The sequence below is a fragment of the Opisthocomus hoazin genome, chromosome 14 (assembly GCF_030867145.1).
Source record: "Opisthocomus hoazin isolate bOpiHoa1 chromosome 14, bOpiHoa1.hap1, whole genome shotgun sequence".
In the NCBI taxonomy this organism is placed as follows: Eukaryota; Metazoa; Chordata; class Aves; order Opisthocomiformes; family Opisthocomidae; genus Opisthocomus; species Opisthocomus hoazin.
The window spans coordinates 17,014,647-17,042,547 of NC_134427.1; the positions used below are offsets into that span (position 1 = coordinate 17,014,647).

Consider the following 27,901-nt stretch of genomic DNA (forward strand, 5'->3'; position numbering starts at 1 on the left):
ATGGGAGACATCCCCCACGCCTATTTGGACCCCCATGCACGACATGCCAGCCTTCAGCAGAGATCCGTCTGGAAGATCAGCGATTGCTGTGCCGCAGCTATCTGTTTCCCAACCAGCCCTCCAGTGCTCCCAGTAAAATCAGGACACTCCACATCCCCTTCCCACCAAGTCCTCTGAGTGCCTGCACCAGCAAAAGCCAGCCTCGAGATATTCCTGATAAATTCTGCTCCAATTTAGTCCAGCAATTCCAAATGGCTGAAGAAAAATTAAGGAATGGCCCCGTTGGCCATCATCAATAACAGAAGCAAGCTCCCTGTTCAGCCCTCTCCTTTGTACTTCAGCAATTGTACCAGAGCCATTAAAAAAATTACTGACTGTACTGGGAGAGAAGGAATCATGGTACAGCAGGAGAGCAGCCTCCTCTACTAGCAGCAAGCCACCCCCTTTGGTGTTTTTGTACCATTTCTGGCACTTCTACACATTCAATCCCCATCTGGAGTTTGCAAGGATGCTTATTTCCTTTCCCCTTCAATAACTTTGTAGAAGACTTCATAAAAAAAAAATATTCAGGAATGGAAGCCACTTAGAAAACTCAAGCGACTTTAATGACTGAATGAAGAAGGAACTAATTATTATTATATTTAAGTAGCAAACAAGTATTCTGCTGTCCAAGCACAAGCTAAAGAATTTAAAGAAGCCACAGACATTAGTAAGCCCAACATACAGAACTTTGAGTAAGAAGGCATTTTACACACACGAGTTTATCAACACAAAACTGTTTAATATTTATTAAATGACACAAAATACCTAGATAACAGACTCACTCTCTGAAAGGACATGTATTTACATTATTTACCAACTTAAGAAAGACTCTCTGTACCCATATCAGACTTATGAAACATAAAAAAGGTTTTGCTGCTTTTTGCATCGAAGGATGCAACGGTGATACATGCCCTGTTTGGAAGTCTGCATAAACTGTAACTTTTTGATGCAGTGAAAAAGCACAATTTCATATTCTGGTAGCCGAGGGAAGAGGCTTCTGAAAAGTAACAGGGTTAGTTTTTTTCCCCCACTCCAGACATACTCTGAAGAACTGTTATACAAAAAGTATATTACATTTTTGAATGCTGCTGTACTCTCACAATTTTAGTGTAATGTTTCAAAGAAAATATTCTTCCTACTATATGAAATCACTAAAAAAAGTGGTATTTGAACATTTCTTTAGATGCATTTTTTTTTTTTTTTAAAAGAAAGCGTTAGGGCAAATGATATGTCTAGGAAAAAATGAAAGGCTGACAAAAAAAAAAAAAAAGAGCGCAGAGACCAAAATATGAAGAACAGCTAAAGCAACTTAACATTTTGCTAGGGTTTGTTTTTTTTTTATTAACTATTTACTTTGGCACCTTTGTGTAAACTATAGAACAAAACAACGTTTACAACACATTTGCAATTACAGCATTTAAACAAAATGGTCACTTTTTAAACCAGCCAAGACAAAAAAATAGTCCATTTATGGGTATAAAGATTAAAAAACCTAAAATATATATTTCTAAGAATAAACTGCAATTTCTTATGAACAAGGTGCTATAAACTGCATGCAAGAGTTAAGATTAAAAATGTGTGGCCAAACAGACAAGCTGTGTTCTAGCCAGATGAGTCGTGGTCCAAGCCCACTGTAATTTTTTTCTTACAGAGATATATATGGCTCAATAGGCAGGCACATGATCCCAGCAAGAAGTTGCAGAGTTGTACGGCTGGACGATAAATCTTGGCTGCAGCTTTGTCATCAACCAGGAATGAGCGAGACCTTAGCAGAAGGATGAACGAGTTCTTGGGGGAAAACCCATGAAGATAAAGAAGGAGAAGCCTTCTCCCCTCCCCTCCCCTTCCTCACCCCCGCTCTTGGCCTAGCCCGGGCTCTCAAAGGCCATTCTTTGGGTTGCTTTAACTAGCTTGCCGCTTCGGGTCTGCCTCAGATCATGGAAGTCTGATGAGATTTGAGGACATTTTTTATACAGCTTTTTCTGCATTTAACTTACTGAAATGGATGGAATAAAAATCAAATAAACCCTCAGATCTTTCCGGTTAGTTTGACTGAATGCAACACACTCACCTAATGAGGGAGGATTTTACCAGAACAGGCATTTTAAACATGTAGCGGTGTTAGATTTATATGCTACAACAGACTGAATGGAACCAGTTCAATACTGACATTCACCATCTCCTGTCTCCCAAAGAGTTATGTTTTATGCTCCTTCTCCAAAACACCTTTTTAAAAGGAATCTTTTATTGGCTAAAGATACAAAACACATACAAGAAAAAGGAACATTGAATGCAAAATACAGAAGGTTTTTCTGGGGGGGCATTCTTTCCTCCCCAGTGGATCTCTATTTGAAATAATACTTAAAGATTTGCAGGAGCAGTCTTCAAGTTTCTTACCAGATAACTCTACTGTTAGTATTTTTCTTACAGAGGCAAGGGTGGTCCTGGATGTCTACCAGTGGTTATGCTGCAGTAGTGTCAAAGGATAAGGTAGATTTTCTGCAGATCACAAAGAGCTGTATGATACTTAGTAGAGGGTGACAGCAAATAATTTAGTAGGAGAAAAAAAAACCCCATCTGCTTCAATCTGTCAGCTGAGGACTGCATATAAAAGAGCTTGAGAGAAAACACGGCTGGAGAAAATATGGAATTAAACAGTAGATCAAAAAAAGCAACAAGGATGGGATGTGTCAGATACAAAACACAAACACACACACACACTCTCTCCTCTCTCGCACATGCACACCCCTGAATGTGGGATCACAGTGATAAAAGTTACAGATCGTAGAGAGCTAAGTTACGCTGCCGTTAAATGAAAGTTACGTCTTGCTTTCAAGAAGTATCTGGTATTCCCCAGGACTATCAGTGCCTGAAAGAGGATGAGGTTTTCATTGTGCTCTGCCACACAGCTGATCGTAGGTCTAAAGCCTGGCTGGGTAAGGAAGAACTGTTATATGGAGGAATTACCTTTTCTTTTGTTTTTTTCCCATATATTCCTAGCACATGCTGCTATAGCAATAAAAAAAATGCATTTGTTGAAACAAAGCTCTACATTCAAGTGACTTATTCTCCCATGTCTTATAAAGATGCAAAGAATGCTCTCTGGTCATCTAAGAAAATATATTTTAGATGCCTTGTAGCAATACTTAACTTTCTATATGAGAGGTAGGCTTCTGGGTTCTAGGAGGCCTGCCACATCTAGGGCTGAGTTCTTAAAGCTTTAAGTTAAAGCAATCCAAAGCAGGGCAGTCTTAGCAGAGCTGCCCTGTCTAAACCTTGAGGTTAGTTCAAGTTTAGAATGTTGCAAAGCAAAACAAGTATTAAAATCCATTTGTAACTTTCGCTCTTACAGCTTTACCACAAGAACAGTGTGGCGTTTCATAGATGTCTGTAAATAGATTCTCTTTTCTAGAGTATTGCTGCCAAGAGGTGAAGGCCTCCTACCCATGACTAGTAAAAACTGTCACTTTTTCCATTATGGCTGTTTTATGCTTAAAATTCCCAAAGGTGAACACTAAGTCTTATAGGCAAGCCATATAAATCTAATCTGAATTTGTTTTGTTGTAGCAGTATTTTAAGAATGGCATTTGTATATACAGTATATATGCCCACACTGCAAACTTTATACATCGTTTTGTATTGGTACTATTTTGTCTTAATCGCGACCAAGAATATTTTCCATTAGATCAGCAATAAGCATAGCTTGGCTTATTTTCCCTCCCTCAAAGGAAAAATCCAAGTGTGGGCATCAACCAAACCAATGGTATGTTACTAACTGAAATGCATTCTGTACAGTAAATTAAAAGTTTGCATGCAGTTTAAGCATTTTAAAGGCTATTTTCTTATATTAATTAACCTTCTGTTTCCATTTAAAGGTGTGAAAGACATCTGTCGTATATCAAGGGACTCCTCTTCAGACCCAGAGACAAATGGAATCACAAAGACCAGGTACTTTCTTTCAGCTTTCTGCACATCTTACTAAATAACATGCAAAGAGTTCAACAGCATTCTTCTTAAAATGTAAATAGTACTCTTTAAATGGGCATGTTAACCACTGAAAGAAGTCCACTCTACTATACTTTTCCATTACACTGCTTTCATTCAATCATCGGTAGTATAAAAAGTCAATTAACGGGATCAACAGGCTAGTTTATCCACTGGCAACTGTGTATGACACCAAATGTGCAGTAAAACAAAGGCCAACATATGTTTATGCAATATAGTTGTACTGATTCGGGTTTTCTTTATCTCTTTCCATGTAGTCCCTGTCAATTAAGGATTCTATTCTCTTCTTAAGGTCAGCAGGCTGTAAAAGAAAGCAGATGTCAGCATTATTACCTTGCAGTCAATGTTTCTTGGGTCTTTCTTTCTACTTAAGCCAAATACCTACACTGTTTAAGATGACTGAGGAAACAGAAATTATAGTTTAAAAAAAAAAATCCCTTAAAACATGAAAGCTTCTAAAATGTCCAATGTATAACTGATTGGAGAGTTACACAATTAGTTTGTCACCTGCAGCTAAGCATATACTTCTTACAGAAGGGAAAGATAGCTGCTGCTGTTTCAACTGAACTCTACTTTAAAGAACTGCAACTCATGCATTATGTACAAAAGTGTTTCTGATTGACTTTTACCTGGTAAAAGATGGTACAAGTTTCATTTTATCTTGATGCGATTGAGTTTTGCAACAGTTTGGGTGCCCTACGATTTTGTTGGGTGAAGGACTTTATAAAAATGCTTCATGATAAAGAGTGAGGAAAAGCATTTCAATCATGTTACAACCCCGGAAAGCCCAACTGCAGTTTATGCTGAGATGGCAGTACCTTTTATTTTCCATTTCCAAAACACTTTTTGTTTGAACTCAAACAGATGCATCACCATCTATTTGAAAATCCATTTCCATTTGTACACAATAAGTACACTATTCATGTTATATTGCAACTGTGGGCTTCTTTAGCTTTGAGGCATTCACCAATATCTAATTTTCATTCCATATATATACACGTGTGTGTATGTATATATAAACCCCAATATAATCTGTCTGTCTGGAAAAACCATTGTACATTTATTGGTTACTAAGTTATTAAAAAGTATCAACCAAATTTACAATTAAAACCAATTCTGCATTACATATCTGAATAATTTTCCCCTTGCCCCTACAAACGCATTACCAGAACACTTCAATGCAAGAAGAACAGTGTACAAGCAGAGCTAGCTTCACAGGTACTGCTAACAGACTCTGGTTCTGAACGCCTTTGGTAATAGGTTTTCTTAGTTTACGAAAAGCCTGAGGTAATAGTCAGATAAATGAATGCAATGCCCACTTTAAAAAAATCCTGAAAGTGAGTATCTGTCCTTCCTAATAGCAAAAAATGTACTGTTTAACTGAGAACAGGCCAGGGAATATAAAAAGAAGCAATAAAGTTTTAGAAGCAGAAAAATCAGTACTACACCTTTACTGGGAATTTAAGCTGGTTGTAGACCTCTGACACAAGCAGGTTATGACTCAGTGTCTTGCGCATCTTCATGATTCGTACAATTGCAGCGTCAATCTGGTATTGCCGGTCCTGGAATACTCTCTCTGTAGTGCTTGCCTGTTCCTCTACCTGAAGAAACATTTAGAAAAGTTTTAAAGAGAACACTAGCACTGTCAAAACAATTCATCTTTGTGCCTCTAAGACAATTCTCAGTGTTAACAGTAAAATGTCTGTTGTCAGATATTTGACATAAATGGTTTACAAATACGAAGATCGATTGTCTATTAAAAACCACTTGTACAAGGAAATAAAATCTTTGCACAGATTATACATTGGATGGCTGTCAGGGAAAATTCACTGTGAGCTTCTTTTTATGTTCACAAACAATTTAGTAAAGCTCCAGGGAATGATCAAGAGTGAAAAGCACATTCACAAATTCGAACTTCTCTTAAACAACCTTATTTAGAGACATCTAGCATCACTGGTGTCTAAGTTAGGATGGAAGCACACATTTATAGCAGCATTGTTGGGAATGTGCTATCATCCAAATTAAGCGTGTAACTTTTACAAAGATATCAGCAAGTACATTAAAACCAAGAGGAAAAGTGCTTGTAAATGGGCAGGCAACAAGATACTTAACCCAAGGATCTAAACCTCAGAGGATTAAAAAGAATATACCGTTTCTTTCATCTGAATTTGGTTGATCTTTATCCTGAAGAGCTTATGTCTGAAATCATCATTGCACGTGAATTTATCACCATCTTCCACATCTTTGCCTTTGGGGCTTTTAGTCAGTACTCTAGCTTTGCCGCAAGCCAGAGACTGAAGTGTCCTTCTCAGCTCTCCATCCTCTAAAGCAGAAACAAGTTATTCAGGTTTTTTTTTTAGTAAGAACACTTGGACTTAGTCAACTGTTTTCAATACCAACCTATCCCAGTGGCTTGCTTTATCTCCTCTAAACTGAACTCCTCGCCTTCATTAAACATGAGCAGCACCAGTGTCTGGAACAGGGAGACCTGAAGTTCTTTTTTGCCCTGTCACAAAGAAATTAACAGACATCACGAGGCTGTTCTTTTTTTTGGGGGGTGGTGGTGATGGGGGAGGGAGGAACAAATCTCTCTTGTATATCAATTATTTCACTTAAAGGATGTGATTGTTATATTATTCATCTGGCAATATAAAAGAATAAAAGTTACTGGTCACCTTGTGTTTACTATGAAATGCAGAATAAACTAGAGGTCAGAAGGTTAGACTATTATACCCAGTAACAAAACTACCCAAGATATGCATCAACTTACTCAAGACAAATCTCAAAGTGTTTAAGAGTGCTTAAAATTACAATCTGAAAGACCTTTAAGTCCAAGTGTAACACAAACATTAGTTTAAGAAACACAGTACTAGGAACTATAGGATCCTTCAAATAACCAGGTTTGATAATACTTGTTTTACCATTAACATTTTTGTGAAAAATAGAACTGGCAATCATTCCTATTCTGAGAGAAATTTTCTTGAAATATATTTGTGCCCATGAAGAAATCCTGAAGGGGAATAACTGGAAGCCCTTTAAAAACAGTTGTGTTCTTGTACAATCCAAAACTTTATTTCAGTAGTGAAAAACTTACTATAAAGATGCTTAATGCCTGTCGGATGAAGTAAAGTCATCTATGGAATGTGACCCCTTTTTTTTTTCTCCGCTATGGCTCCCTCTCCACGATAAAAATTAGTGCCATTTTTAATATGGATAAAACCCACTGGATATTTCCCCCAAGCACTAACCAACAGCTCCCCCCCTCCCCGATACAAAAATCGGATGCATCTTCTTAGACCTTAATACATCTATTTCAGAAACCACCAACTGTGAACATGACAGCAAGAGGTCAAAAGTTAAAAGCAATTGCAAAAGCAGTGCAAAGTTTTCCATCAGAGCACAAAAAAGCTTCCTGATACATCCCTAAGGTACAACCTAGACTTGGACTCAGCAAAACAACAGGAACAAGAGAAACAATACACTCACCTCTTTAAATTCTGCTTTTAGTACACAGTGTCCTAGTGTTGACTGCCACTGAAGTTTCCTACCACTGTGTTTTCCTAAATAAAAGGTCTTGAAAATCTCCTGCAGTTTTACCATCTAAAAACAGAAAAAACCCAAACCACTAAAACACAATTTCTACTTTAAAAGCATCCTTCCCTGCTCCACCATCAAATAAGCCTTAAATAATGGCTTAGAAATATGAACGGAATTGAAAGAAAACAAACTATTTAAAAAACAACACTTCTGCACTTTTTTCTAGAGATTATATGCATATTTAAAACCAAGCTGCAGTCGATATCAAGGTGCATTACTGACAGGCTGATACTTGGTAGACTACGTCTATATTCATTACCTCTGGGGGCAAATGGACCTCCATAGGCACGTAGGTTGGCCAATAACCCATAGTCAGAATATTCACCGTTAGTTCAATGTTGCCGGGTACATTCTGATTTTGCATATACTGCAGAAAGAAACAAAGTAAAAGGAAATAAAGCAATGTCTATTAAACATACTTCAGGTAGAACTGAAAAGTTAGAACAGACATTAGCATAGCACAGAGGACAAGTGACCTTATGATGTCTTTGCTGTATCAACTGCAAGTTACATACAAGAAAATTAGGGTATGAAAAAACGCTTTTCTGAAGTTCTAAAGGCACTTCCATACAGGAAGAAAACAGCAAAAGAAGTGTTTCAGCAGGCTGATGTGAAGATGTACCTAATTATATGTGAATGGAGCAAAGAACGTTAAAATTTGCTGGTAATCAAAACATTACAGAACCATCAGAATCAAAGGGCAAAAACTTACAAGCCATTCCATCAGAATATAGTGGTGTTGAAAACAATTTATAACTAGTGTTAAAATGTTGTATAAGTTTACAATTCTTCTTTTATTACTGTGGGTGGTTTTTTTGTTGGGGTTTTTTTGTGCGTGGGTGTGTGTTTTTTTTAAAGAAGCTTCTAGTTTCAGTTTTTTTGCTTTGCTGCTCAGGAAAACCATTAAGAAATTCAGTAAAATTTTCAAAAGCACAGAATTAAGAAATAGATTCCAAATGGTTTTCAGTAGAGACTGTTTTCCCAGTTGGGTTTTTGTCCACCCCTTTGAAAAGCAATCACCTACAAAGTCCTTTTCTCTGTAGTGAAAGAACATTACAGACAACTGGAATACTTCAAAAGTAGTTTAACTGAATTACAACACCAATGCTCACAACTGAAGACATCCTCCACCCTCTCGTTAGGCTTCTTATTCGAGAATAACTTATTCAAAACGCAACTAAATGAAGGGGTCACGGCAGGCTTTCCCACAGTACCTGTTTAAATTGAATCATTATGTCTTTCGAAAGCTCCATATCTTTAAACATTCCTTCAAGTTTGCTGGTGAAAGCAGCTCCACATTCTACAACAGAGAAAATGTAAATCTTAAAAATTAATCTTGTTTATTTTCAACACCATAAAGCAGTTGTTCTCAATATCAGGTTGTACTCTGAAGCGAGATGACCTATTTCAGCATATGTTCTCACACAAAGACCAGGATTCTAATTAATGTACAGAATAAGGTTATAAACAAGAAGGCGGAAAATGTTTTAATGTGGCAGCTATTTTGCAATGCAACTGTTCTTCCACGTGGATATTGCTGTTCATCCTAGGACTCCACTGGCAATGTCACTCATGACAATTCTAATCCCTATCAGCTGCCTGCCAAACTCTCTCGATGGTAGAACAAGTGCTATAAATCTTACTCTCACTGCCAAAAGACTCCATCCTATGAAACAATGAAGGCCAGACTAGAAGACTGAAGTTGGCAGCTTCATGTTTCAGACCTTACACAGAGGAAGTCATCCTCAAGTTCTCTGAGCTCATGTCTAATTTATTCAGCAGGGAACCTCAGCTTTATCCCACAGGCCAAGATATGCTGTGCACTTTAAGTTTTTTTTTTTTGGCTATTGCTGCTATGATTACAAAACCAAAAGCGAATGAGTCTCCTCAAAACCCACCAGTCATTCAAAACTTGCACACGAGGTTTTTGCCCTTCTGTTAAGAAGATATACAAACAGCACTTCTGGGATGGCCTGTTAAAATGACTAGTTATTTTTTATCGTTAAAACAAAAGCAAACTGACAGACAGATATTTACCATGTTTGAGTTTGGAAAGCATGGATTTTTCAGCATCTACTGATGCACTCTTCCCAACTAATAGTCTCTTTGCTAGATCTTTTTTATAAAAGGCCTCAAAGACATCTTTTCCTGTAAGAGATGAGATTTTTCAGCGATAACAAATCATTGTTTTAAATGAACTTTACCTACAAGAATCCCAATTCAAAGCTCAGTAAAGCTCACAAGGGCCTTCACATTAACATTTCTGCAGGTTTTGCGTCAGGTCTGGTTATTTGCATTTTAACACACAAACTAGTTGAACACTTGAAAACGCAGACAGTCTGCAAAAATTATTTCAAAGTACCTTTATGTTACTGATTAAACAACTGTATCCCCACAAAAAAACAATACTTACCATATATGAATCTAAATATGATCATAATTTTATCCAGCATTTTTTCAAGTTCTTCATCAGTAGCTTCTTTGTTGCCTGCACGAAGCTTTGAATCTACATATTTAGCTAAAAGAGTATGGAGGAATAAAAAATTTAGCATATGTTTAATATCACTATGAAACGGTAATTTAATTTTAAATTTTTTTTTAAAGCTAGCATTGTGAAATCTTTTGGAAATGTAAAGGATCCTGAAATTACCTTCACAACAGTTTCATCACAGCTAGCTTGATATATCTTCCCAGAGGCTATAAAGCTATAAAAACATTATAGCCTCATTTCTTTTTTTCAGATAAGCAATTATTACATCGTTTAGCATACATAATGTTAAAGAAGATTTTTGTGTATGTAAAAAATCCTAGTCCATATTATGATCTCAAAGTAAAAAGTCACTATTGCTAAAGCTTGATATGGCTATAACAGAAGCAAAAAGATCAGCAGAAAAATAGGTAAACCAGTTATTTCAGTGTGTTGACTATACTGCCACACTTCTCTAGCAGATTACTGTTTGTTTTAATTTCAAATGGTTTGGTAAGCACATTACAGTTAGTGATTTAATTTAAAAAGAAAGGAGGGCAGAAAGCACTACTCCACAAGCCTAACAGCACAACAGACTGCAAAGCAGGTATTATGCACTGTGTGGGGAAATGATTAAGGTATTCAGAAGTGCAGAGAGCCAGACCTGCAACGCACAAATCTGTAAACACTGTTCTTTGCAAACTACAGAGACTCTGTCCCCATAACAGCAGAGGTACAGCACATCGTCATCTCTCTTCACTTTTATATATTAAAACATAGTTATCTATGCAGAGCCCCTATAGCTCTGCGCACATGTGTTGGTGGCACAGTCAGGTAAGCTTCTGGAAAAGTGAAATTCTTCACAGTATTCTCACAGCTGGACACCAGTCCATTGCTGGAATACCTAACTTCTAATGTTCCTCACTTTTCTATAGCCTAGCCGGTGAACTGATGCATACAGCTTGTTCTTAATGTTTAATGCTATCCTATCAAATAATTCACTTACACAGTAAGGCACAGTAGATCCCCAGTTTGACAATGCATTGTGCATAATCTCATTTAACAAACAATTCCATGGCATCCCATCTATAAGCTGCATCAGCAGCTCCCTCATGTCACCCACTCAAATTCTAACATGGGAAGAAACTGAAGAAAAATACCTATGAGTTCAGCTGGCTTATTTGGTCTTTTGTTAATGAATGTTTCAAAGGCTTCTTTCATGGCATTTACAAACTTCTCGTTCTTGAGAAAGCAAACGTCAATAATATGGTCAACTTTGTCTTTAAAATCAAGTAGTTCTTGGACCATGGTTTTGTCTTTTTCTGGATTAATTACTATAGTGCTACCAAATGCCTGCAAAATAAAACATATCTTTCAATTAATCTGAATAACGAATTTAAATGACAAGACTACTAGAAGCCTAAGTTATCTTTGTAAAGTCTTGTTTCTGGTATTTATATTAGTTCCACTAACACAACAGAAGTAACAGCATTATGAAGTATTTACTATAGAATCATTCCTAGAACTTGTATGTTGATTCAAAACCAATCTATGAATAAGTGAACAGATAAACATAACGTTTTTCTGAAGAAATAAACTTAAGCATGAGAAAATAAATGCGCCCTTTTTAAACATCTATATTCTCAGGTTTTACACAGGTAAAGCTCCTACTAAACTCAATTTTAATTAACAGTACTCCTATGCCATTACAAAGCCTTCCTTCACAAGAACTGCACTTTTTGTGACATTTTCACTGAGTAATATAATGAAACATCTTAAGTAATATTCAAGTGCCTTTTGAACTTCAAGTGGTTGGTAACTTAAGCTACCACTCATGCTGACAAGAAATCTTAGCAGGGAGAAGACAGAAACATGCTGCCATTGCCAAAATGTCTATTGGAGAAATGTTAGCTGTCCTCCACAGCTAACTATAAGCAAGATACTGAACTCCAAATAAATTCTGAGTTTTTAATTCGACTGATAGTTCAATATTTTCTTCAATAGGGCTAGAACAGTTACTGTACTTTTCCTAGTACAGTTTCAAAAGCTGCCTATTAAATATATGTTTATAAGCAAGTAGTCTTTAACTCTTAGAAAAGTGCAATAGTTTGTAAAGATGACTGAAATATCTGTATAAACCCCATTGATACAACAGTGGTATCTGTTCCAGAGTTCTAGGAACAGTACCTTTATGTACTCAATCCAGTGTTGCAAGAGAACCTGTACTCCACCTCTCACACGACTGAACAACTGATACAGAAGAGACAGGTCTTGAATTCTGTTTTCATCAAGAAGGTGATTTAAACCTGCAAATGAGAGAATTTCAACAGAAATTAAAACCAGAGCAATCCAAAGAAAGCACAGCATATTATTACAGTAAGGGACCTCTTCAAAGCTAGTATTTTTTATCAAGCAATTAGTGGCGGTTTTTTGGTCTTGTTTTTTTTTGTTGTGGTGGTGGTTTGTTTTTTTCAAGCTACCTAATTTAACAGCGAAACACAGAATGGCTACCTGAACTGGCTCAAACCTTAAAAACCTTGTTATTGCACTGGGTATCTTAGGCTACATGTACTTTACATGACATACTTATCACAACACCTTTGCTTACTTCTGCTTTACTATTCCCTAAAGATTTGAAAAGTTTATGCTCTACTGATCTGTAGGAAAGGTTCCTTGGCAAGACAGACCTCCAAGTCTCAATTCCAGCTGTCAAACAAATTTTACAGATGTTTGAAGGCAAGCAGCTTCAAGAAGTATCTTCACCTTTCACTTTTTAACTTTTTTTGGCAGAAAAGCCCTGATGCTCCACAGCAAGGTTCCAAGAAAGTGGATGGATAAATACAGTAAACTTGATACTCCTCTCAGTAAAGAGTCTGCTACAGATATGCAGGAAGATGCTCACATACCTGTTTCATCCAGAATGTGGCTAGTAAGGACTTGATAATTTTCTTCTATTATTCAACCCTTGCTGCACCCTTACCTATTTCCAGACTATCCCTCAGCAACAGAGGGTCACTTGACTCCAGAAAGACTACTGCAGAACTGAGGCAACATACTTCATTGCTCAAACTGTACTACATTTTTAAAACAAGCTGCTTTTTATGAGCAGCAATTAATCAGTATTTCCCCTTTCAAAGGCAACTCCTTTACCAAGTCTTCAAAGTGCTGTTTAACACACTGAACTCCAGGGTCCCCTGTTCTAGTTTTCCTTTTGCTTTGCCATGTATCTGAAGAGAGCATTGCGTCTCCTTACCTCTGACAAGGAGAATGGTACTTGCCCTCTTGCAAAGCAGTCAGTGCTATTTCACGAACTGAGTAGCAAAGGACGTTAAAGAATGATGTAGCTCATGTCCTCCCCCAGCACCTGAATCTGTCACTTTCTTTTTCAGCATAGGAATTGAAAGCCCCAAAGCAGTAATTAGAAACATTTCTATAAAGAAGAAAGATTACCTTTCTGAAGAATGGCTGTTAAATGTTCACCTAGAAGCTGCTTTTCTACAGTAGCAATTAGTGGCTTCCTATAGAAAAAACGTTTAGAATTACTTTTCCTTTTTCCATTATTGACAGTTTTAAATCCTTTTTCTGAGATTGCATTAACTACACTTGTCACTGGGAGAACTCTAACTGTCTGTGGCCAAGGACCTAAAATGATTACACACATATTTATCCTTTTTCCTCCCTGGTAAGCAATCTTTTTTTCTATTTGCTGACGGAGAATTGAATTCACACAGTAAGCCTGTTGTACATGACCTCTAGGCAGCTGGACAATGACTCCACCAGTGAAGACACTGGGAAAAAGTTTGTCAAAGAATGTATCTTCTCCTGCTTTGTGGGAGGAGATTTGTGTCTTGGGAGATAAACCAAGCAGAAGAAAAAAACCACACCTCATGAGTCAAGAGGTATTAAATCAGAATACATAGTTGGCCACTAATAATGGTGTGGAAGAAGGAAGCCACTAAACAAGCTAAATGTTTTCAACAGCTGAAGGAGGAAGGAAATAAAAATGTATGGCGGTAGCAATAAAACACCTTCCTCAGAGAGATCCTCTGTACCTGCTCTTTAAGAAGTTGCTACCACTTGCTTGAAGAGTTTTGTTATATTAGTGACCTACATTTTCCTCTCAGACACGACAGCTGTGGCTTTATGTTAGGAGAACATTTCTCCTGTCCTACCAGTCATGACCTCTACTTGATTGTATATGAGGAAATCCTGCCTCTGAGTAGAAAAGATTGAAGAATTACATTATTCAATAATTTCCCAGACTCCATAAAGAATATACAAATATTTAAATGTAAATATTCAGAGCCTTTAGCTTGAGAATTCTCTGTCCCAGGTCCTACCTTTTTCAGGTAGAACAACAGCTGATTAATTGCATTTCAGCAAGAGAGACATTTGGACTGCGAGTGGCAGCCTACTTTTCTCCAACCAAATGCCCAACAACATTTATGTCAAAATAACTAGTGGCTTAGAAGAAAAGGGTATTAGCTGTGTGAGCCAAGACAGTGCTTCATTGTAAACAAGGAATTGTGGGAAGTGAGAAACATTTGATGGTCAGTCAATAACTGAAACAAATTGTAGCTATTAGATGGCCCTCCACAGAAGAAGAGCCAAACAGCTAACAATACCAAGTAAAGAGAGATTGCACTTACTGTGTGCTCTGATCTAAATAAGTGATTATCCTGTCTGCTTCTTCTTCCAGGCGCTTGTTGACATGGTGAAGATATTCTGGAACCTAAAAATGCCAGAGTAGTTTTGTATGTTTTAAAAAAATCAAGAGGAAGGAAAAAAAAGACAATACTAGTTTGACAGCAGCAGCTCCAGTTTTCAGCAGAGACTGTTAGCACTGCGACTGAAGGCCACGGCATGTGAATTTGCTTTTTCAGAGTACTGTAAAACATAAAGGTCACAATATTGCCCTGTGTGCTGGCTGAGGCAGCAGAATAGTTCCTCTCCCTGACCAATACTTCATCATTAGGCATAACAAATATTGCTAAATTCAAAATACCTCTCGTTCCTGCATAAGCCTCTGTCCCTCTGCTGCATACAGGCGGTTAGTCTCTTCCAAGAATCTATGTTCAAAAGAGTCTTGATAAATCTAGGGAAACAACACAACAGCAATCCAGGGTAAAACTTACCGAGCACTAAGTAAGAATCTGAACCGTTTACGGGTTTAAAGGTGAAACAAGTTTACTCACCTGCAAGTCAGAAAGCATGCTTAGAAGGCTTCGCAGTAAGCTCCTATCGATAGCCTCACCATTTCTTTCCCTCTCAATAAGCAGAAGAATGCCATCAATAGTTTTGTTCTGAACCTTCTGATCACTGATTATATGAGTTCTGAACAATTCTAGCCCCATATCCCTAAAAAGAAAATAAAGACTGTTCAAATAATTATGTAAGAATCGACCCCAAATATTCTCTATTGATCAAATTTGATCAAGATCGAATAGAGAGGACAAATACTAGCGTTCTTGAAGTTCCCAATTCCTCTGCCCCCAAATCACTCAAGATGAACAAACACATAAACACTAAAATAAACCATGACAAAGCATCAACAGTAAGCTACAGATTTTAAAGACCAAAGCACAAATTTTCTTCCTAAATAACCACCTCACTTTTGCAGCGTCGTTATTTTTCACTTGGATGGCAGGAGAATGGAGGAAACTGAATAAACAGCAGCCTTCACGAGAAAAGGATAAATCCTGGGTCCAAATTCCATGGTTAAGCTGTTGGGTAATATCCTTTTTTTGTCTATCACTTTCTAATCTCTGATTCTTAGGCAGAGCTTAGAAGAACTCAGTGATGTGAAAGACAAGGATCTCTGCTTTGGGCATCCCAGTTAAAACCTTCCACGAATTTGAAACTGTGGGTCTTCACAATTTTAGGAAAAGCCAGGACCTTCATCTACCACTCCTTAAATCCCTGGCAAAGTAATTCAGGTAGTGTCAGAGGCAGTGCAGGGCATTTGCTAATTATTAAAATATTGGGGAGGGGGGTATGTGTGTGTGATGTCCAAAAGAGTAACTTGTTATTTTGGGTAACTTTGGGTACAGAACTTTGAATACTATGCATGTTAAAGCCAGTAACTGGGCAACCTAAACCCTTGCACTTCAGTCATTGAACAGACCCTCTCTTTTCACTGTGCAAACTGGAGGTTGACACCTACTTAGCTGAAATTTGCTATCACAGCTATTCTAGAAGAATCCTGTAATTCATGGCAAATAAATTAAAAGTGAAATCTCCCTTTGCAACAAGCATGTATACATTCACCATCTAATTTACAGGTCACTATAAAGTTTGTATTAAAAAAAAAAAAACAAACTCTGAAAGTCAGCAAGATATATGCGATAATTTAAATATACCCCCCAATAATTTTATTCTTTGTGCCCTTACCAAATAGATGGCAGCATTGAATTCTGAAGTACGTAAGTTCGATCCAAGAACAAAAAGATACTTCTAATCATAATCTGTTATAAGGAGGAATAAAAAAGTCAGAGTCATCTACTCCTGAAACTGAAGAGCAACACAACATGTTCAACAACAACAAAATGTCCTACTAACAGGTCTCTTGCAGGGCTTTCTTAGACAGTGCTTATTTGTTTAAAACATTCTGCCAATCTCGGTGAGATGATCAATATGACATTTAACATCTTTCTGTATAGAAGAATAGCTCCTTTTATAATAAGTATAAAAGGAGAAAGGTTTGCATAGAAACAACTCTTAATAGTTGGGTGTGTATGCGGGGGTGTGCGTGTGCCCAAGACCAGACCGATGTGTCAAGAAGCACACTACAGACAAGTATTTTCAAAGCTCAATTTCTAATGAGCTAGATACAGTTGTATTTCACAACGAAGCTTTATACAAATTAATATAACATTTCAGAAGTACAGTATGTTTGTAAATGAACAAAGTTAAGCAAAACACAGGCTGACTAGGCAACTGGTTTTCTTGAAAAAGATAAAAAACTTACCATTTGTCTGCAGTGATCTTGCCAACATTTGTCTATTTTCTTCAGGAAAAGGACACTATCCAATGAATCCATGATGAAATCATTAAGAAAATTATGATTAATAGGTAGTGATAGCAATGAAATGAACCATTATTATTTTTTTTAAAGACACTTAAGAGAGCACAACAAACTCACCTACTCCCAAAAAGAACCAGTTAACTCCTTGCAACAGGTTTATTTTTGTTTTTAGTGAGGATCCTTATGTTAATAATGAGAAATCAAAATGAGCTGAACAATTTAAAAAAAAAAGGATCTAAATAATTTTGAATGTTTTGTCTTCTCCCCCATCCCTGGGGAGCAGAAAAAATATCCCCACATCTCTAAAATCAACAACCCACAATACATGAAAGAGCCCACCACCACACAGCTGCTGTAATTTCAGCTCACGTTAACAGACAGCCTCAAGAGATAAATTTTGTCCTTGAAATTTAACAAGTATTCAGTTCACAGCATAGTTCTGGTACTAATTAATATCCACTTAATAGGATCTCGATCTGATGCAACTCAAAACTTCTGAAAATAAAACATTTTGATCCTCAGAAGCACTAACATCGTATGCTGACAGACCACTAGCATTTTTCAAAAAGAAAACAAGAACTACTTGTTGGAAGACTTTTCCATTTACCTGTGCTTGGCAAGTTCAGCACATAAAAACCCCTGAAGCGATACAGCCAATACAGCCTTTTTAAGCTTTGCTGTAAGGCTAATATGAGCTTTTGTAAGAAGTCAGTCTTTCACAAATACCAATGAAACTTTCACACAAACTTTTCAAATCGTTACAGACATAAAGGAACTATAGTGATCTCTGAGGTCCCACAAAAAAATGAAAACAGACCCATTCATGCAAAACCTAGGAGTTCAGATTACCATGGCCTAGTGTCATGAACTAGTCTAAGAAATCCATCACCACATACTGACAGGTAAAAACGCTTTAGCTTCTCAACAGCTAAAAAAAGGATATTCTCTGAACTGGTGAATTTGTGCTTTAATGTGGTCTTCACAGATCTGCCTCAATTGTTTGTACAAGTTTGCAGATATCTTGTAGGAGCAGAGATTTTCAACAGCCTGAAGTGAAGAGAAACAGATACTAAGAAATCTGTTTATATTCTTATATGTGGTTTTACAAGGAAAGGGGAGAAAAACCTCAAAACAACCATGCAATTCTTCTGCTTCTCACTAAAAAAATCTACCAGTTTTTAATTGTAACATAGTTAACTACTGCACCCAAAACACCACAGAGACACGGCACACTATACGGCACTGTAACGGTAATAAGAGACAAATGAAAGCCATGCCCTGAACAGCTTACAGTTTATTAATTTCAGCTGAAGTACCGATATCTCGCAAGGACCTGCAGGACTTGCATCTCTAAGAACAAGGATGTTAGCTTAATATGTTCCAGCAGCTTGCTGGGTTTCGTAATTCAAAGCAAACTCTTAAGGTCTTAATTTTACTAACTGCTGTGCTCTGCAAGTCACACTAAAATCAGCAGAAAAGCATTGCCAGTGTTCTTTCATTTTGCAGTCCATTCCTTGATTAAGCTTCCCTCATTCCCAAGAGTACATACATATACATGATTTATATATATGTCTCCATCCATCGACCCCTTGCCTGAGTAAGTTTAGTTGCAATCTCGAACAACTTTCAGTAGTGTGACTACGTTCCAGACGTTTACAGTGACAAATCTCAGATTTCTAGATCATAATCAAGTATTAGAAGACTTGTTGCTGTACTTCACAGCCGGAAGCAAAAAGAAGTTTCATGGGGACATGTCTTGGAGACTGATCACTCAAACAAGCATTCTAAAGTCCATCAGCATAACTCAAGACTCTTCCAAAATTTATAGCAATTCCCCAGATTCAGAAAGCAACTGAGCAACTTCAACTATTTGTGGATTGGTGAAAGACACACACAATATGTTATTATTCTGTAAAACATCTGTAGAAACTAGACAGGATTAGTTGATTTTCAACTAATGACTCTTGATTTATTTCTTTTTAATGGAAATACTTCAGTTGCTAGTACAACCAACTCATAGGACAAAAAAAGACTGGAAGATCAAGTTTGTTCCCCAGCAACCGCAGGCAATCATGCAGAGACAGCGTACTTCAGGAGTCTACAGAGCAGATCTGCTCCATTACACTGAAGCCCTCCAGGATATTTCCCAAGAGTCTAAATAGAAGCCACGGGCAAACAGTAAGCCGCCACCACTAAAAGCACAGCAACAATCAAAACAGCTAAACAAGGAGTTCCTCAGTTTATCCTAGGATATCAACAGTAATTATTCTCAGTATCAACAGTAAAAAACTCTCTAGAGCAAGTGCACTACAGCTAATACTGGCTCTAAGACACGGCAGAATCAAAAAAAAAAAAAATCACCACCACCACAAAAACCAAAGCCCCACAACAAAACCAACCCACACACCAGTAACAAGAAAACCAAATCTGCGTAAGCTTACTGTCAGAAATAAACAGCTGTAGCAAGAGAGTGAGTGTGCCAACTAAGACTAAGCCAGGTCTGAATGATGATTATTAGGAAAGCCAGAATTATTGCTGAATTGCACATATGGAATATGTATGGAAATAGCAACCAAATCAACTCTCAGCCTTAGCGCTTAAGAAACTCCAAACAAATACAATGATGTGAGAGAAAAACATTCTCCAGTTCACTGTTCAGAGTAGGTTATGGACACTGCTCATCTCTATTCTGCTGTTGTACCCACAGGGTCCGGCTCTAAATGAAACAGCAGCAAAACAGGAAATAATCACTGCTTTGATTTCGGAAGAAAAAGGGGATGGAAAACACGAAGCCTGAAGACCCTGATTAGACCTTCAGCAAGTGCAATAAATAGCCCGCTTCTTTTCTCCCACTTCCTTTGGAAAAGCCAACTGAGAGCTGGGAAGATGAACATTTTAGATAGAACTTGCTAGTCATCCGCAAAACCACGGTTAGTCTTGCTTCTGCCTACCAGCCTAGGACACCACCGGCCCTTCCACTGTATTTCTGGTCAGTTCATCCATCTCAACTACCAACATTTTCATAACTGCGGTCTATCAAAACAAGTGCTATTTAACCATGCTGCTCCAAATCCTTGAAAGAATTAGCCTCTGCACTGTAGATGGACAAACGCATACCATTAACTTTTAGTGAAACAAGTTAACATATATTAATATACACCTACTTGTATGTAGTCTTCATATAAAGCTGTGCTTTGGCATTTGTGTATCAGAAATTCCTAAATGTTAAACACACGTCTGCTAGTACTGAGTCTTTGAACATCAGGTGGTGCAAAACTTCTGCATCTTCATTGATAACATCCACAGAAATGTTTTAATTTGTGAATTCTGTTCAATTGGCTTTTTTTTTTTAAACTTTCTAAGCACACAAATACAAAACTTTTTACTAAGATTTGCCATGTGGAGCATAAGACCACTACTGCAATATCATGCTTTGCAAATTTAATTATTGCTGTTACACAGCAATAACTGTAACGTACCAAAAATTCTCAACAACTTTATGGGCTCTAGTTCACAAAATTGTCTTGTTTAGTCGAAAAAAAGCTTTTTGATTGGGGAATCTGTGCCCTGAATATGGTCAAAACATCTGAAGGTGAACCGTCATATTCCCTTTCTGCAACATGTATTGTGGTTTATGGGTTGTGTCGGGGTGGGTTTTTTTGTTTTTGTTTTTTAATTACAGCATCCACACTTGGGTTTGTGTGCTGGGGAAAAGTAGAAAAAAGAACCAAACACAGCTCTGATGAGAGAAAACCAGAACTTTCCAGAAGTACTTAGGTCTGATTGATTTAAAAATAATAATTAACTACAGATCTGATACCAAAGATCTAGATCTCTATCTTCTAGTACTAATCTAAAGAAAAGAAGAAAGAACTGTTCTTCTAACAAAGAAGTTTCCAATTCTGTAGCACTGCAGCTACTCAAAGACGTGTATCATTTCTCGTGCTGTGGAGGAACAAAGCAAGTACGAAGACAGTGTCCCATAAAGAAATACAGCCTCAAAATGCTTGCTCAGTGGGATTTTCCAACACAGACAAGAGTTAAACCACACTCAAGAAGTTTAATTCCATTAAAAACAAAAGTCTCCTATTTTGAGGTGTGCAGCAGAACTTTTGCGGACTCTTTTGCAATTTCCCTCTATGCTTGGATAATGGCGTTTGCCAAGGCATATTTGGCATCAGATCCATTTACCAAGCAGCTGTTCAGAAATGACACTAGTTTAGTTAGCATTTAAAAACACTAGGGATTCCTATTACTATTTTTAAAGCAAAACATTTATTTTTAGATTTATTAAAAAAACTTTCATTCTTGATTGCACTTGATTTCATTAAAAAGTATGTCAGTTATCACAATGTTAAAATTGAGATTAAAAAGAAAAAAGCGTATTTTTTATTTTATGAGCACAAGCAACATTAAATTAAGCCTGTGGTAAAAGTGAGCAGAAATTATGTGATAACTGTGAAACAGTAGCAAGGCTTTCAATAGAATTTTGCACTGTTAAACAATTTTGGATAGCCTTCAAGTATTTAATTAACAGTTATTTGCTCTGTTCTTCAGCCTACAGTAATTTATAATACCAGCCAATACAGTAGGTTGTAATTTGCTATTAGTTTCACGAAGTTTTGCAAAAGTAACAATACTATTGTTACTTTAACAATACTATATATTATCCTGACACACTGATAAAAAAGCTATTTTTAGATTAATTGAACGTTATAAAACATTGTAATTAACTTAAAAACTCACTGGACTGAGCAACTTGGCCCATGAGGTTCTTGGTTCCACGAGGAATGGCAATTTATCCTTCCCTAAATCTGTCCCCAAACCTTGTGAAAATAGAATTTTTCTCCCCAACTTTTCACAGAAATCAGCCATATCCAAACGCAACTTTTATTGAAAAGGGGAGAGCAGGGGAAGAAGAGACACTAACAACAGATGGAGAGCAGGCTATATACACACAGAGGAACGAATCAAACAACTAACCACGTCATAAAGGCTTTAAAAGTAGAGTAAAAAGTGTAAGTGCTTCTTAACACCTAGCTAAAGCAGTCCTACTGCTAGGCCGCTAAAACCGCAAGTACCGCAACGTTAGCAGGGAAAAGGTGAGGAGGGGGAGAAGTCTCCCTAACACGTTCAGCTGAAAAAGCAGAAGTGGAGCTTATAAAAAAAGTTAGGAAATGTAATTCAAGTCTGATCACTTCCTAAAAGAGTCACGGCAAAACAATCAGAGCTGTTGCTGGGAACAAATTTTGATTCTCAGTTGTCAGAATACACAGAATGCTGAATGATAAAAAAATAACAAACCAAAATAATACAATTAATGAAGAAAAATTATATTCTACACATACTTTTAAGAAGTCAAATACAAAGTTTCAGTTTTTAAATGATTTATGATCCTCAATCATGAACAGATACTGTCTTCAGAAAAAGAATTATGTTTTAATATAAATCGTCTTTTTCTTACCTAAACACCAACGTTTTAGGATTTCACTTTTCTCCTTTAGCAGCTACACACCAAAACCCCACAACAGTAAAGGGAATACAGCTCCTTGCCTTATTTACTTCTTGTCAACTGTTGCAATGGAAACCATACTTTGGACTACATTACAGAATCACAGAGCGGTAGGGGTTGGAAGGGACCTCTGTGGGTCATCTGGTCCAACCCCTCTGCTGAAGCAGGGTCACCTATAGTAGGGTGTAGAGGACCTTGTCCAGGCGGGTCTTGAATATCTCCAGAGAAGGAGACTCCACAACCTCCCTGGGCAGCCTGTTCCAGGGCTCTGTCACCCTCAGAGGGAAGAAGTTCTTCCTCATGTTCAGACGGAACTTCCTCTGCTTCAGTTTGTGCCCGTTGCCCCTTGTCCTGTCGCTGGGCACCACTGAGAAGAGTCTGGCCCCGTCCTCCTGACACCCACCCTGCAGGTATTTGTAAGTATATATTAGGTCCCCTCGCAGCCTTCTCTTCTTCAGGCTGAACAAGCCCAGCTCCCTCAGCCTCTCCTCGTAGGAGAGATGTTCCAGTCCCCTCATCATCCTTGTAGCCCTCTGCTGGACTCTCTCCAGTAGCTCCTCATCTTTCTTGAACTGGGGAGCCCAGAACTGGACACAGTCCTCCAAACGAGGCCTCACTAGGGCAGTGTAGAGGGGAAGGAGAACCTCTCTTGACCTACTGGCCACACTCCTCCTAATGCACCCCAGAATGCCATTGGCCTTCTTGGCAGCCAGGGCATACTGCTGGCTCATGGTCAACCTGTCGTCCACCAGGACACCCAGGTTCCTCTCTGCAGAGCTGCTATTGTGGCAGGTAAAAAAATTTCCAAGTTTATGTTAGGTCTTGTGAAATTTTTACTGATGATTTTAAAATTTGAGAAACTATTCAACGAAGAGTTCTTCAATGACAAAAGCAGCCAGCAAGCAAAATGTCATATTCCTACCACTGCATCAAAAAAATCCAACCACAAAAGAAAAAGCCCTACTCCATCGCTTTCACTTCCAGCACTTACCTGATAGAGCTCCTCTAAATTGTACTTAATTGAAGTACTGTTCTGGATAGCTTCCACAGCTTCTTTCAGTTTTTGCCAGGTTTCATCTGTGTAGTTTTCAGGTAATTTGGGTTTATCTTTAAAAGAAATTACATAGAGTTTGAGAAAGTATTTTGAAAAAAACATAATATTTTACCTTTTACAGAAACAAAAAATGTAGCTTTGAGAGGGAACAGGTATGGGCTGATGCTCTAGATTTTAATTTATACTTACGTGAAAAGTAAGCATTTGCCTAAAAGCAGTACCCTATTTACATTGGAAATAGTAATGCATTGTAAAAATTCAGCATTGCTCTTCACATACGCACCATAGCACCTGTAGCCCAAACAGTACGTGCGATTTATAAAAATCACAATACTGTGTCTGAGCAGCTCAAGAAGGGATAAAAGGCTAAAAACCAGCAAGAATGATCCATATCTTCATTACATTCTTCTTCGCTACCAGGACAGCACAGCTAAAAGAAGGTAAACATAAAAGCCAAAAATGATGGATTAAAAGCTACAGAGTTGTGTATAGCTTATTTTTTTAATTTACTGCTCATTAATTCTACTCTGTATTAACAGTTGGAACGAAACACTCAAGAAACATGCATGGAAATACTGTAACTATAATACAGGCTTTATGGTTGCAAGGAGAACCTTCCTATTTTACAGTAACCCATTTATGTGTCTCTTGGGCTTGGCCAGTGGTTATTTGTTAAAAGTTAAGCCCTCTTTTAACATTCAAATAGCTCAAGCTTTGCTGATTTGACTCTCTCCATTATTTTTTTTCAGCCTCTTTTCTAGAGATGCCCCTGCTATGCCGCATCTTCAACAAGACTAAAGCATTTACAACAGGCTAAGACAGATTCCCCGAGTCACATCCTCAGAATACCAGGACAATTTTCAAAAACCATGTATTCTCCTCACTAGCCAAAATGACCGTTTTTGTTCTAATAAGCACATGCTCAAATGGAGAAGGAAGGAGAAGAAAATTTAGGGAGGAAGCCACGTGCACAAACATGCTACCAACAGGTGAAACTGGCCTGGAGTTCATACGCTACTAAAATCGACTTTTACATACCAAAAGGTAAAACACAAATTGTAAAGCTTTATGATTTTCTCTAGAAATAATGAACAGAGAGAAGTAAACTTTTTGTCCTCCTAAGAATTTCCCTACAATATTGGCAATATCCCAACATTAGATGTATCGTAAGAACCTAGAGAGACAGCTAACTACAAGGGAGACTTGCCTATTTTCACTAGCAACTAACGAGTCTGCTACTCAGCCGTAAATACCAAGATTCTGGATTTTAGGAAGTTATTTAAGTTGTGAAGGATGTTCTTGCTGTCAGATAAGATAAAGACAATAATTTAAGACTATTACTCAGTTTAGCATCTGAGAGTAAATAAAAAGCAAAGCTGGCAGATTGAGACATCCTTTTCAGGCAAGTGATTCAAATACCAATTCATAAACAACGATGATCACAGCACCACGCAAGCCATGACATTTAGCAAATATTTTAAACGTGAAAAGTTGAATTCCCTTAATGATAACAGTGTACAAGCAACAGAAGACCGCATTTGTTTCTCACTATCATGCATCCTAACTATTTTTAAATAATCAAATTAAACGATGATGACGTGATGGGCAGAGAACATTCTTGAGAATTAGGAGGATCTTACAGCAAAATGTTACACTGTGATAATGAATTGCTCTAAAACATTCCAGTGGCTAAAATAATCCTAATCCTTACTTTTAGCGAAATCTCTACAGAACATTTAGATCAATTGTGTATTTAGAAATTAATTTTAATGTCAGTACTACGGACTATTTTGGAAGATCGCAAGAGACAGGAAATAAGAAAAGCCCATGATTTCCCCATCTTAACACGGGAAAAAAAAAAGATTTTAGCTAAGCTTTCTGCCTATACCTATTTGTATTTTTGTTTGCTAGAAATTGAAACATCACCACAGCAGAAAAGTTTCATTTCTCTGCTTCAGTTGGTCTCTAGTAGCAATACTTGACAATCTCAGACACATCTTTTGAGAGAATTTATAAAATAACGTAAGATTGTAAGATCAAAGTATGTTAAGAAAAAGAAAAGTCATTAAAGAATTAAATAATAAAAATTACAGCAAGGATATTGCAGGGAAAACATGCAGAAAAAAATCTGAACTATCTACTTTAAAGGTAAGTGGGGAAGCCAGCAAGGAAATCCACCATAATAGCCTGATAATCACCTTAGTTTCAATATTTAAAACTAAGCACAGGCAGATTAACCTACAAACAGACAACATGGATAGAGGCAAGACGTATAGATTCAGGCCCAACTTAAAAAAACCCCGCATACTGTGCAAAGACTTATCATAAACTAGACTAAAATATATACTAAGCCCTGAATCAGGATTACTAGCAAAGAGATATCAAACATTAAAAGTTTGAAGAAAGGCGATTTACACACTCACGTAGTAAAACCTTTCGTCTAACATATAAGTTAAGGCCTTCTCAAACAGACAAAGTGAAAGGAGCCTGAAAAACAATCCCAAGCAGCGAGCTGTACCTCAGGATGTGTACATGACTGGGCAAGTATGCACCACAAAACATTACCCCCCCTTTACAAAAGTACAGAAACGCTCACCACAGAAAAAAAGCATTTCCTGTAAAACTTGGAGCTATTTGAAAGCCAACCGGTTTTCATGTTGAAAACAAAACACAAAGTTGAGCGTCAGCTCCCCGTAGGTTGTGACAAATGATGGCCTGTTACCTTTAAAGTTCTTGATCACTAATTTCTTAGCGGAGCCAGGTTTACTGTTGGCGAAACTGGAAACAGTAGAGGAGGCAGCTTTGGTCAGGCCATTTGCATGGTGCCCCACAGCCACTGACGAAATTAAAAGGCTTTTATTTTTGAGCTGTTGTTGATGCTGCTGTTGAGAAGAGGCAGCAGGAGAGGAGGAGGAGGAAGAAGACTCTTCAGCCATCTTCACATCGAGTCCAATGAAATCCAAGGAGTCCTCAAAGCGCAGCTTCTTCTGGAGATGATGGTTGGAGGAGGCAACCCCTGAGGAGGAGCACGAGGAGGTGGTGATGACCGAGGAAGATGACGAGGAGGTGTTTTTGGAAGGAGAAGAGGCGCAGGAAGAAAGGGAATCAAATTCTTCTCTTTCAGAATTGCTGTTGCTGCTGTTATTTAACTTTCTCTTCTTGCAGGAGGAGCTGCTGCTGGTATTACCATCAGTGGCAGGTCTGACCTCCTGGGCTGTAGCTGGGGGGTTGGGGGAAGAGAAACCTGTGGGAAACATGAACACACAGAAGTGAACAGGCTGAGGGGCATCAAATCCTTGTGGTGGGACAAAGAGAGAGAGAGAGGGAGGGAGTTTCCGAGTCAGTCTGTGTTTGGTGTCTCTCGGGGGGGTCTTTCAACTCCTCTCTCTCATCAGTGGAGTCCTTCCGTGCTCGCTCTCCTTTGCGTTCTTCTTTCTCCGAGGAACCGCTTTATCTCCTCTCTTCCCCTTTCCTTTATTACTTTGGTTCTTCTCGTAGTTTGCCTCTGCTCTCCTGCTTTTACTCCTTCCTCAGCAGAGCGTCTCCGTTCCTGCCTCTCGCCACCCACCAGTTCCTCTCAATTCTTCTCTCCGACACCGGTGTTCCCCCGTGGCTGCCCGCTCCCCTCCTGCTTCGGCCGCCCCGTCTCCGCCGAGCAGCAGCGGGGAGGGCTGAGCGCGGCTCCCCCTCGCCTCGGCTCCAGCCCCTCGCCCCGCACGCCTCCCGCGCCCTCGCCGCCGCCCGGCCCGCTCTTCCCCCGCGGCCCGCTCTCCTCGGGCTCCCGCCGCCCCCCTCTCTGCCTCCCGGTCGCGCTTCCTGAGGGGGGGGGGACGGCCCGGCCCAGGGCTTGTTATTGTCAATACACGGCAGAGAGGGAGCCTAAAGATGGCGGCACATCCGGCCGCCGTGCATGCTGGGGCGCGGCAGCCCGGAAGCGCGGCCGGGCGGCCCGGCTCGGCGGCGGGCCCCACCTCCGGCCCAGCGGCCCTGCTCCCGCCGGCGCCCCCCCGCTCCTTTCCGCTGCCCTCTGACCTACCGGAAGTGATCATGGTTGCCGGCCGCTCCTCACGGGCGCGTTCGTTACCCCCTGGCGCGCCGGCGCAGGGCGGGTCGTGCGGGAAGGGGGCGTGACCGCCGCCCTCCGTCTGGCGGGAGCGCGCAGGGGGCGGGGCTAGGCGGGCGCTGGGCGTGTCCCTCGCC

The 27,901-nt window shown here is 38.8% G+C and overlaps 1 protein-coding gene across 1 annotated transcript; it reads right to left on the minus strand.

Moving 5' to 3' along the window:
- Positions 1–760: 760 nt before the first annotated feature.
- CUL4B (cullin 4B) lies at positions 761–27,845 on the minus strand. Its single transcript, XM_075435516.1, has 21 exons — positions 27,738–27,845; positions 26,424–26,945; positions 23,639–23,754; positions 18,079–18,182; positions 17,079–17,148; positions 16,502–16,575; positions 15,307–15,469; positions 15,117–15,206; positions 14,761–14,843; positions 13,562–13,629; positions 12,299–12,417; positions 11,272–11,464; positions 10,058–10,162; positions 9,682–9,792; positions 8,859–8,944; positions 7,904–8,011; positions 7,534–7,647; positions 6,448–6,553; positions 6,198–6,370; positions 5,496–5,648; positions 761–4,348 (listed from the first exon to the last, which is right to left on the minus strand). Exons 1-21 carry the CDS (start codon positions 27,748–27,750, stop codon positions 4,253–4,255), a joined length of 2,667 nt encoding a protein of 888 aa, XP_075291631.1. The 5' UTR covers positions 27,751–27,845; the 3' UTR covers positions 761–4,252.
- Between the last annotated feature and the right edge of the window lie 56 nt (positions 27,846–27,901).

Bases quoted from the DNA above. Each gene is read 5' to 3' on its own strand.
- CUL4B (XM_075435516.1), bottom strand. The intron at 18,183-23,638 runs GTAAGTGCTGGA...TCTTCACTTCAG, and splicing joins ATTTAGAGGAGCTCTATCAG to GCTGTTGAAAATCTCTGCTC. The intron at 6,554-7,533 runs GTGAGTGTATTG...TCTTTGTGACAG, and splicing joins TAAAAGCAGAATTTAAAGAG to GGCAAAAAAGAACTTCAGGT.